This window comes from Mobula hypostoma, chromosome 3 (genome assembly GCF_963921235.1).
Source record: "Mobula hypostoma chromosome 3, sMobHyp1.1, whole genome shotgun sequence".
Lineage (NCBI taxonomy): Eukaryota > Metazoa > Chordata > Chondrichthyes > Myliobatiformes > Myliobatidae > Mobula > Mobula hypostoma.
This window is the reverse complement of record NC_086099.1, coordinates 31847574-31859871: the sequence shown is the minus strand read 5'-3', so window position 1 is coordinate 31859871 and position 12298 is coordinate 31847574. Positions and strand designations below refer to the sequence as shown.

The following is a 12298-nucleotide window of genomic DNA, read 5'->3' as shown; positions in this document are numbered from 1 at the left end:
CCACATGCTTCTCATTCCTGGAATCGTCCTCATGAACTTCCTCTGGACTGTCTCCAATGACAACACATCCTTTCTGAGATATGGGACACAAATCTGTTGACAATACAGTACAGACTGCCTTTCCCCATAATCACCATTCTCCCATGCCACTCACCCAAATTCCCCACCCACCCCACCAAACTAGGCCTCAGCAAACATTGTATTCCCCTCTTAGTTCAGGAACTCACTATCTGCACAGTCTTTATTCCCAAGTTAAGGTTGGTTTTAGTGCTTCGTGAGGTCCACACAGCAGACCCTTCATTCTGCATGCTACACACATTGGAGTTTACAATGCAAGTTTCTCACACATAAGATTTAACATGCTGTATGTTAATTAAACGCATTTTCTTATTTCAAAGTTTAAGTTCAAAATAATTTTTGTATCAACATGTATACAGTATGTTCCTTTACACGACCTTGAGACAGATGTTCTTGCAGGCATTAATAGGAAAATGAAGAAATATAATTGAATCAATTTTTAAAAATCCTCCTTGTATCAAAATAAGATCACCAGATTTGGAAGAAAAGTGAGCCTCAAGTTCCCTTGCTGTGCTGCAGCTCACTGTCTGCACAAGCTAAGGCAGGTTTTCAGTTGTACAAGATCTCCAAAAGAGTTCAACAGCAGCATCCTACTATTGCAACCGGTGTAAACATTATTCTGAGATATCCTAGGAAATGGAAATAGTGCTTATATAATTTGCTCATTGAATAATAAGATGACTTTCACTGAGAAGTATACAGTTCAGAACTCGCCTTTTCCCACTTTCATTCCTAAATCACCCATTCTGAACCAGAAATGAAAAATTAACTTGACCTGCTAATGAAATAAACCTAGCAAGTTAAACTGCTGCTTCCTCAGCTGTGCCACTGACATTGTAACTTGGTAGTAAATGATAATCAATTAATATTTACTTCATAAATCGTGAATTGATATGATAATTTACTTTCCTATGTAAATGATGATGACTATTATTTTAATATGTAAAGTATAGCATTGGAAGCTAAATGAAAACGATACCTGTCACTCTACCTTGTAAAATATGTGCACTTTATCATCATATCATTCATTAGTTCGTTCATTATGTGCCATGTTGTATGACATGGGCAATCATGGTCTTTCCATGGACCATGATTGTTCTTGGGCAAATTTGTCTGCAGAAGTAGTTTACCATTACCTTTTTCTGGGCAGTGTCTTTACAAGACAAGTGAACCCAGCCATTACCAATACCATTCAGAGATTGTCTGCCCGGCATCAGTGGTCGCATAACCAGGACTTGTGATATGCATCAGCTGCTCATACCACCATCCACCACCTGCTCCCATGGCTTCATGTGACCTTGATCAGGGGGATGAGCAGACGCTACACCTTGCCCAAGGGTGACCTACAGGCTAGCAGAGGGACAAAGTGCTTTATACCTCCTTTGGCAGAGACATATCTTCACCCTGACATCAGCCATCTTATCCTACCCTTTCTATGTGCCGGCTGGCTGCAGATAGTCTGTTTTGAGCTTATAAATAAAGGGAATTGTTTCACATGACATATTGTATTTGATGCTACTTTAGCCATTTGGCTTTCACAATACAAATGCAGACACTGTCAGTGAAATGAATAGATCATTCTACAGCTCAGTGAAATCGGAAATTTATGTCAAATATCAATATTATAGCAATTCCTTTGAAACTATCTTCTTGCCCTGAGGTTTAAATATAAGTATTGCATCTCCTCCAACTATCAGCTCTATGCATTGGGTATAGACAATGCTGTGCTCATGGTTGTAGAGAGGTACTGCAGAGAAAGAAGGCCCTCAGGCCGCTGATTTCATACTAACCATCAGCCACACATTTATATTAATTCTATATTAGTGCCACTTTTATTCTCAACAACTCACCTGCACAACAGCCAGTTTACAAAGCAACCTGCACACCTTTGGGGTATGGGAAGAAAGTAGAGCACCTGGACGAAACACAGGCTGTCACAGGAAGAACATGCAGGCTGCACACAGACAGCAGCCGAGGTCAGTATTGAACCTGAGTCTCTGGTGCTGTGAGGCTGGGGTTCTACTAGCTGTACAATCCTGCCAGCACTCTCTCAGGCTGCAGGTTGGAACATGCACATTGGCGGCTAAACTCCAAGTCATCATTAACTCCTTCACTGAATTGTACACACAGTGAAGGCAGACATAAGTGGCAAGATTCACCACTGCTTCTCCTGCACCAAAACAGCTTCTTGGGGGAAAAAATGCTCAGAAGCTAGAATATTAAACCAAACTTTTAAGCATCAAGCCAATGATCGACTGAACATTGGTAACCGCACCCTCCTGAATCTGTTTGAACAAGGATAACCTACAATGGTCTCCTTAAAGTATTAAAGAATGCCCATTAACATTATCTCTTAAAACAGTCTAGATCCAAAGTCGTGTGTGCAATGACATGTACGTGCAGATGCAACGAAAAACTTACTTGCAGCAGCATTACAGGCCTATAGCAACTTATAAGCAGCCACCATATGAAAAAAATATTTAAGTGTAAATTAGACTTAATTTTACAAGAATACTATTAAAACAAAAATAGTTCATTTTATTGCAAGTGGTCAAAGTCATCATAGTGATTAGGATTGGTTCATAAACTGAATGGTTGAAGGGAAGTAGCTGGTCTTAAGAGTGAAGTCCTACACCACCAGGCTCTTGCCTGATGGTAGCTGTTAAAAGATGGGTAACCTGTATGGTAGGGATGCTTGATGATAGGTGTTGCCTCTTTGAGGCAGCACCTCCTATAGATCTACTAATGGTGGAGACTGATGTACCCATAATGTACTGGAGAGAGTGCACTACTCCCTGCAGTGTCTTACATTCCTGTGCACTCAAATATGAATCAGCAGCAGAGTCCTCTACCATGCCGACATACACGACATTGAGATGATGGTTATGGTCAACCATGGGCCAAATCACCCCAAGCCCAGCACTCTATTCTAATCTCCATCGTGGAAAGTGGTTTCCGGGGAGGCAGCGAAAATGCTTCAGGGGAAATCTGAAAGATTACTGAAAACTGCAATAGATTCACCAACTCATGGGAAACCCTGGCCTATAACTAATAATCTGTTGTCTCCAGAAAGGAGGGCTTTGTCCATAAGGAGCAGATAGCCCAAAGGTAGGACTGCTCTAGTAGATCCATTTCTCAGCATATTCTTGCCTCATAGAACTTTTTGTTTACTTAGACTTCATTATTTTACCATGACCAATCCTCCTCCATCACCATCTATTCTCTAGTGGAATTCTTTCTTGCATTAAACAACTTTTAAAATCATTCACCATAACCAAATGAAAGATGTACCAATGGGACGCCATGTCCAGTTTATATCTGTCTCTTTGTTGGATATGTAGAATAGCCTTTGTCACATTCTTCCACATGGTATCACTCTCACATCATTTCCTAATTGACTCTTCATTGATCCATCTCATACATCGTCAGAATTAATCATTACAAAACATTTCTCTTACTGTATATTATTAACCTTAATATCAAAGCTTCAATGAGACCCAAAGGAATGGTGCAAAGTTCTGAAATTGGGACTCCTCTGTGCTTCAGGAACAAAATCTGTCACCTGCACATTTAGTATGTACCTGCATACTACATTACTGCCAAGGATAAGATTGCTTTTAATGGTTTCAAAGGTACATTTAATGTCAGAAAAATGTATACAATATATATCCTGAAATGCTTTCTCTTCGCAACCATCCATGAAAACAGAGGAGTGCCCCCAAAGAACGAATGACAGTTAAATGTTAGAACACCAAATTCCCCCTCCCCCAGCTCCCCTCCCTCCTGCAGCAAGCAGCAATCCCCCCTCCCACTGGAAAAAAAGCATCGGCACCCACCACCGAGCACTCAAGCATGAGCAAAGCAACAGCAAAGACACCGACTTGCAGTATCCCAAAGACTACATTGTTTACCCGACATTCAAAGTACCACAGGCTCCCTCTCTCCCTAATAAGGGAAAAAGAGGTGTCTCTGTTTCATGGAACCACTCCTTAGACATTAAATCACCTGATCTTCAGCTTCAGACTGCCAGTCAGAGTCCATTTGGCCCTTCTGATATGATGTATTACTGAAGTGCGGACCATAATATTTTGGTTGCCTTCTTTAGGCAAGGATATTATTTGCATATGAAAATGCAACATCAGCATATCAGTCATTGTGAAGACAGCAACAAAGCTACTATTTCAAGTTCTCGAAGGAAAGTACAGCCATCTGAATGAATAACGTTGCTTCTCTCTCTGCAGACGCTGCCTGGCAGGTTGAGTGTTTCTAATATTTGCTTTACTTCAGATTTTCAACAGTTCTGTGGGGTACTGCTGGCATTTCTCCACGTAAGCACCAATAGCCCAGGGATTGCTGGTCCTGTGTTGCGTTCCTCATGGAGTGTAGTGGAGCATGGACATTGCAATATTCTTGCACGTAAGCTGAGGGATTTACTGATAGAGCATGCCCCTAGTTTAACCTGACTCAGGAAACAATGGTTTCATTTATTTGAATAGAAGGGAACTGGCTATGGCCAAGGAGGTAGGTATCGGAGAGTTTACATTGTTTTGAACAATTTTTTAAAATTAAATTATTTGTTCCTCATGTTCTGAAGTGACCCTTTGATTTCTCCATCAGATATTATAACAAAGCTTTCGGTTACTAATTAACCTTTGCATGAAGTTTAGTGGCTTGGTAGCAGGGGATTGGATCAACATTGGTCATGCTAGTGCAGCCTGAAACATTTGGCAAAATATGTCAGATGTGACCAATGTCAGTAATTGTTGGTGAATCTGTAGAATTCATTGACAGCAATGTCACTGGGTATCTGTAAAGCGGAGGTTGATAGGTTCTTAATTGAAAAGAGTGTCGGGGAGAAGTCAGGAGACTGGGGTTGAGAGGGATAATAAATCAACCGTGATAGAATTGCAGAGGAGACTCAGTGGGCCAAATGGCCTAATTTTACTCCTATGTCTTATGGTCCAATTGCATTCTGGATCTTTGATTGCTTAAAAGAAATTGTCTTGAAAATTATTGGTCAAGTAATTAAAACCCATTTCCTTGATTTTAAAAATATGATTTTGAAAAGATTTAATTCAAAATAAACAGCAAACACTTTTAAAATTTGGCACAGACTGAATAGGGGTAAAAGTCAGCTTTCTGATTTACATATCTGAGGTAATTACTTGTGATTGCTTTAGATTTGAATACTAATAATTTATTTATTTATTTATTGGTTGATTTATTGGCATCCAGATTGGAAAAGTCCCTTACAGCCCTTCACAACACACCACCCAACATCCTGCGACTTAACCCTAACATACTCACGGGATAATTTACAATGGCCAATTAACTTACTAAGTGACACACCTTTGGACTGTGGGAGGAAACTGGAACACCTGGAGATAATCCACGTTCTATGGGGAGGACGTACAGATGACATCGGAATTGAACCCCGAATTCCAATGCTCCGAGCATCATGCTAACCGCAGTGCTAGTTATCAATTAATTATTTGTGATACTAATAGCTGTGCTGAAGGGACACAGTAGTTGTCTGGGTATTTGTTGTTGATACAAGTGTTAATTAACTGAACAACATATCATTCCTGCTGTTACTTACTGTTGGAATTTTTAGTGCCAAAACAACAAGCATCTAGTCAGAACAAATTACAGTAGAACACAATGATTTTGTTGATAATTAATGCATTTTATATTATTCATGGATTATTCTCCCAAGGTTTCCCATGAAGAGGGCATGGCTTTGGCAAGAGAATACAATTGTCCATTTTTCGAGACTTCAGCAGCTTTGCGTCTCTACATTGATGACGTCTTTTATGGCATGGTGCGAGAAATCCGAAGGAAGGAAGCTCTGCCATCTACTGAGAAGAAGGTGAAGAGAAAGGGCAGTATCTGGAAGAAGTTAAAAGGCTCATTCAGAAAGAAAAAAGAAAACATAACATGATAGATAGTTATCCTCTCTACTTAAATGGATTAGGCATATCCAGTTGTAATCTTAAATTGGTGTGTTAGGAATAGCAAATGAAATTCTGTATTTTAATTTGTTCACTATTTTTAGAACACAGGTGTTTGTTACCTTCTGAAAAATTATGGGTCTTACACATACATTTTATGTTGTAAACAAGTTGTTGTCTGACTAGGTTTCAGCTATTTATAAGTGATCTTTGATACTTAAAATGGTCGATGTGTTCAGAAGAATTAAATTTTATTCAATCAAATGCAGCTTAAGGTTGATCTTGTGATGATTTTTATCTAAGTACCAATGACTACTGTAAGCTTTGAACCTGAAACACAGATTAATAGATGTTTTTGTCCTTTGAAGCTTTTCTTTCTTACGTATATCAACATGAACAAATGGCTGGGGTCCTTTATTGTTCTGCAATGTAAGCATGATAAATTCAAATCAGATACTCTGTTTAGTAAACTGATTATTAACTGGAGACCTGCGAATTATAGATAGGACAAACAGGCATTCTGCATTGGACTAAACTGGAAGATTGTTCAGAGAATTGGAGATTTTCTTTTTGCCATGCAAAGCAATTCTGTTCATATTGTCCATGCCAAACAGAAGAGTGCTATTTCGGCTAATACCAATTCTCAGTCCATTGTTTTGTATGTTATAGATCCTGATAAGTTCCTCATGAAATTATTTAAATATGATCAAGAAAAGAGCCACCTTTCTGTCTCTTATCATTCTTTGCAACAGTAAACTCCAGACCCTACTATTTAATGGGTGAAAAAGGTTTTCCATAATTTTCTCTAATCACTCTACCAACCATCTTAAATCTCTGGCCCTTAATTATTGTCCTTGCTGATAAAGGAGATAAATACTTCCTATTTCATTCTGGTACATATCTTACAATTTTGCATTTCAGTTATGTCTGCTCAATAGAAAAGAAATCTCATTTTAGACAATCTATCCTCATTACTTAATTCCTAGCCTTGTCAGCATATTTATAAATTTAATCCTGATTGCTTTGACATCATTCTTGTTAATGACAATTAAATGATCTATTAATATCTAGAGTGACACACACACAAAATGCTGGAGGAACTCAACACACCAGATGTCATTTGTGGAGAGGACTTAACAGTCAATATTATGGGCCGAGACCTTTCATCGGGACTGATGGAAGGTCTTTTTCCAAAACATCGATTGTTAATTCCTCTCCACAGATGCTATGGACCTGACGAGTTCCTCCAGTGCTTTATGTGTGTTTCTCTGGATTTCCAGCATCTGCAGAATCTCTTGCGTTTATTAATATGTCAACTAAATATAACAGTAAGTTTTATTTTTGCTTCTAGAAAGATCTTGCTTTGAGTGAAACAATATAATACTGTCATGAACTAGTAATTAAATACCAGTTGCTAGTATCGAATAGATAATTATAATATTTGCAAGACACAAGAGGTACTGCACATGCTGGAAATATAGAACAATACACAAAATATGCTGGAGAAACTCAGCAGGTCAGGTAGCATCTATGGATGGGAAAAAACAGTATGATGTTTCAGGCTGAGACCCTTCATTAGGACTGATGAAGGGTCTCGGCCCAAAACATCGGCTGTTTATTCCCAACCACAGATGCTGCCTGACTTGCTGAGCTCCTCCAGCACACTGTGTGTATAATATTTGCAATGCTTTCGGAGAAACCCCAGTTTTAATAGTATTGCATGTACTGCACATTTCAGAAGGTATCAGATTTATGTGTCATCATATCCTAACTGTCATAATTCCTTTATAATTTTATTGTGGCTTCATATTGTTATAAAATTGAAATATTCTTCAATCATCATGGTCAGTATCTTAGGAAATCTACTTCATACTGGTGCTTGTCACTGATGTCTTAATTAAGTTTCACACTTACACCTATTTCAATTATTTCTTAAATTTAATATTCACTAACCAGTCAAAGAATTAGTTTTGATCAGATCATTGTGTTATTGGCATACTGGATTTCATTTCAAATCCTGCAGGTGAGTGTTCAAAACTGAATATTACAGCAACAAGTGTCATGTAAATCGATTTATCAATGTAATATGTGATTATCTGTTTATTTCCTGTAACATTTCATCTGTCAGAATCTCCTGCTTTTGGATAATGTATTTATTTCATATATTAGAATATATTGTACAAGTGTCCCTCTGGAGGAATCTTTATAGACATCACAGCTGGAAATAATGTTTGCATTTGTACGTACAATATAGATAAAAAAATAAATAAAAACCCTTTTACTTTCTTTAATTTCAACTATTTTCTGAATCAGTCATATATTACACGTAGTACTGCACTTGGTTGTATTTCTTCTGAGTGATGCTCATTAATAAAAGGGCTGTTATTTCTGTAAAACTGCATCTATCACCATAATTGCATATTCACTGAAGACATACAAAAGACCCATTTCTCCTTTCATAAACCTTTATCATACTAACAAAGTGTACACGCCATGACTGTGCAAGGTCAGAATCACTTAATTAAATATTTTAGTTTTATTCTTCTAAAATAAGTTGTGTTGAGACATAGCCAATCTGTTTTAATTACAAGGAAGATGATTGGACTATTTCTATGAATTGCCTTTTGCTAAAATAGTGAGCTATTTGTTGCTTTTGAAAAGATAATCTTTAATAGCCCTCTTATAGTCAGGATAAAATTGTACACTCAGCAGTCTGGATGTTCTGCTGCATCTAGCAATATTTATTGCTGTTAATCAACAGCTCTATAATCAGTTATACGGTAAGAGAATCATTTTATATGCTGTGAGATTACTGCTTTATATTTTTCTCCTTCAACTCCTTTGCTGCCATTGGGAGTTTAGTGTGATTTAAATTAAATAAACCTAAGTATTGCTCTTAAGTAGGCTCTAAATTCAGAGGGCACAGTTTTTTAAAAATCTTTTTAGGGATTTATGAATTTAAAATGTAAAGGATGTCAATATTCACAACAAATGATTTTATATATTGAAGAGGAGCAGAGTAATAAGGGAAGCTCTGGGCCTATTTAAGGCAGATACCTTCAAAATTATAATGATCAATAATAATTTTGAAATTGCACATATGCAGGGGCTTATCTATGGAAAATAGCACCCTTGGCAAGCACTGAAATTGCGCCCCTGTCCAAACATCTGACACCCATCTTTTAGATAACTTTACCATAATATCAGCACAAAAATACAAGTCAAGCTCGTTAATCTTTTAATTAGCAAATTATGGCACTACATGAAAATTATAACTGCACCTTCCTTGCTTTCACTGATACAAATTGGTTTATGATGTGATCAAAGTAAGTTTTTTCAGTTTCTTCTCTTTCTACACTCAGCAGAGCAAGATCACACAGTCTGCCTTGACCCATGGAGGCTCTCAAATATGAAAGTATTAGTTTTAACATGCTGAATGATCTCTCACAGCTGGTGATGGAAACTGCGATGGTTAGCATTATCTGAATAGCAATGTGAAGATTGGGGAAGATACTCTCATCTCCATACAGAACAATAAATTTAAGAAGCTCTTCAGGTCTTGATATTTTCATGTTGACCCGCCTTGATAGCAATGTTCTGCAATCCAAAATTTCTTCATATAGCTGCTGTCCATCGACATCAGAGCTGTACAATTCGCCCAAATTTTCGCACTTCTTCTTTAGGTTGTTACTGTTGGCGCTGTAACACCGTCCCTTAACATCAAGAAGCAACCCAAACTTGGCGTCAGTGTCATGCAAATGAGCGAACCTTTTATCCATTTCTCTGTGAAGATGGTCGAGTGTTCCCTTCATGACTCTTTCCATTTCCTCCTTAGCTGTCAAGTCAGCGTCTCTCAAGTTCTCATCAGACTCATTTCTTTCGTCTCTGACATCTTTCAACTTCAATATTCCATTCTTGACAGAGACCAACTCCTTCTTCAAGTGACTCACTGACCAACACTTCTCTTTCATCATAAAAATGATCTCAGAGGGCTTTCAATTCCAGGGCAGTATCGTGGAAGTTCATGCTAGGATCCTGCAGCCTCTTTTGAATATGGTCATTGCGAATGAGTACTTTGTTCCAAAATCCTAGCAAAATCAGAAAATCGTAACTCAACATGCGGTTGTACAGCTCCCTTGCATCACTACTTGTTTCACTGGTCTCGTTTTCATTGTCTACCATGTCCTGGAGAACTTGAAGTATCTCCTCAAGGTACTTGTGACGGGATTCACTGCTTCTGTCCTTGCACTCCACCTGGTTTCAGACTCTGACTTAACAACCACAGGCACAGCGTTTTTGAGTTTTTCCCAGTGCTGTGTTGAACAAGAGAAAAACATGTAGAGAGCTTCGATGGTTCCAAAAAATGTGACCATCAGTGTATCCTGCTTGGCTGCATGTACACCCACCAAGTTGAGTGAGTGATTGTCACAATTCACAAACACTGCCAGGTTGTTATTCTCACTTATTCTTTGATGAACAGCACTTCTGTGTCCAGCCATCACAGCAGCATTGTCATAGCACTGTGACCGATAATCTTGTAGCTCCATTTTGTCCTTCTTTAGCTGTTTCAAGATGTCTTCAACCAAGCTCTCAGCGTCCTTTTGGCTTATCTGGATAAAACCAAGGAAGGACTCTCTAACACGGACTGTGTCTCAAAATCAACTTCCACATACCTCCCTACTTCTGACATCTGCTCACTGGTGAAGAGTGGATGCCATCATGTGGATGAATTCATTCTGGACAGCTGGTGAAAGATAAGACGTGGATCCAGGATGACTTTCCAAATGAGTGAGGTGTTCTTTTAAGACAGGGTCAAAGATGGCCAGTGGATTCGTAAGCCAAGGAAATTTCCCACATTGGAGTCATTGTCTAGCTGAAGTGACTCCCTGTGTCCTCGCAAAGCCAGGTTCTGAGTCGCAAGGATTCTCGTCAAGATATCATGCCACTTTCGCTTTTTCTTCTCAATTTGTGACTGAAATACCGCGACGATAACTCCTCTGTTTCCAGCTAAATTTCTTTCCATTTCTTTCCACTGTGTAAAGCATTCCCGATGATTCTTGGCATTTTCATGAACACTAATCCTTTCAGGTGCTTCCCACTGGTTGAATCCACTTTGCTGCTCCAATGAGGATTGATGGTCTGACCAGGAATAGAGAAGACAGCAGATACAAAATGTAGACTTTTTAGAAGGGGAATAGACCAGCCATGAGCGAGTCACTTCCTCACCATGACCATTTCCCAATTTCCTCTTGAGCCAAGTTTTGTTCATAGAGCGGTTACTTGTTGGTAGAAAAGACTCCTCACTGTTCTGGAAATACTTCGAACCCAGCTTTATTATTTCTGTTCTCAACGCGTCAGGCAGAATTGCTTTTCCAGTATCCTTGTCGAACTTCAGAAGTCCAGTGTCATGCTGTTCAATCACTTCTGATATGACAGTTTGAGGCTCCTTGACACCATCCAGTTCACTAGGTTCAGGTTCAATCTCGTCAGGTAGAATCTTGTCAATAAACTCAACATCACCACAACCACCATTGACTTCCCCTCCTGTCATGTCCACGTTCTCTGTGGCAGCCTCACTCTTAATCTCATCATACTCGGATTTATCTGACTTGACTTTCTCCTCGGCTTGTGATGCATTTGTACTTGATCCACCTTTGGATTCTAACAAACTTGTCGCAGATGCAGGCAACTCCATGGAACGTGTCAACCTACTTGTTCTGGGCTTTTTCCAAGAAGATCTTGCTCGACTTCTTCGCTTCCTCCGCCTCCAACTTTCGTCTCTTCTGTCCTTCAGCTCCACTTTCCTTCTTCGTGAAGAAACGTTTCATGGTCTTCGTAAACAATGCTCTGAAATAAGGCCATCCTAGTGCTTCTTGCCCATGATAATCAAAGACAGGTCATACATCTGAAGAAAATTCTTTTTTTCACTATCCGAGGATGGCTTATCTGACTTTAATAGAAACCGCTCAGTGGCGCCCCCTTCAAGTGGCGCCCAGGGCACGTGCCATACCTGCCATACCTTAGATACGCCACTGCACATATGTAACATCTATTTTCACAGTAGACAAAAAGGATAAGAGAACATAGAGCATGGAATATATTCTGCCTGGAGTTCAGTGACTAGTATTGTTCTGCAAGAACCTGTTCTGAGACCCCCACTCTTTGTGACTTTTATAAATGACCTGAATGAGGAGATGGCAGGGTTGATTGGTAAGTTTGAAGATGACACAAAAGTTGTTTTTCCCATTGAATCCCATATTAAAAATGGA

General features: G+C 39.0%; 1 protein-coding gene across 6 annotated transcripts in view; it reads left to right on the top strand.

The window, feature by feature from the left end:
• Window positions 1-8295, top strand: part of LOC134343921 (GTP-binding protein Rit2-like) — a 402328-nt gene extending 394033 nt beyond the window's left edge. For all 6 annotated transcript variants that reach the window (XM_063042848.1, XM_063042850.1, XM_063042851.1 and 3 more), the window contains one exon: window positions 5795-8295. In XM_063042848.1, coding sequence (XP_062898918.1) covers window positions 5795-6019 — 225 coding nt within the window. In that variant the 3' untranslated portion in view covers window positions 6020-8295. The remainder of the gene's footprint in view (window positions 1-5794) is intronic.
• Window positions 8296-12298: the final 4003 nt, after the last annotated feature.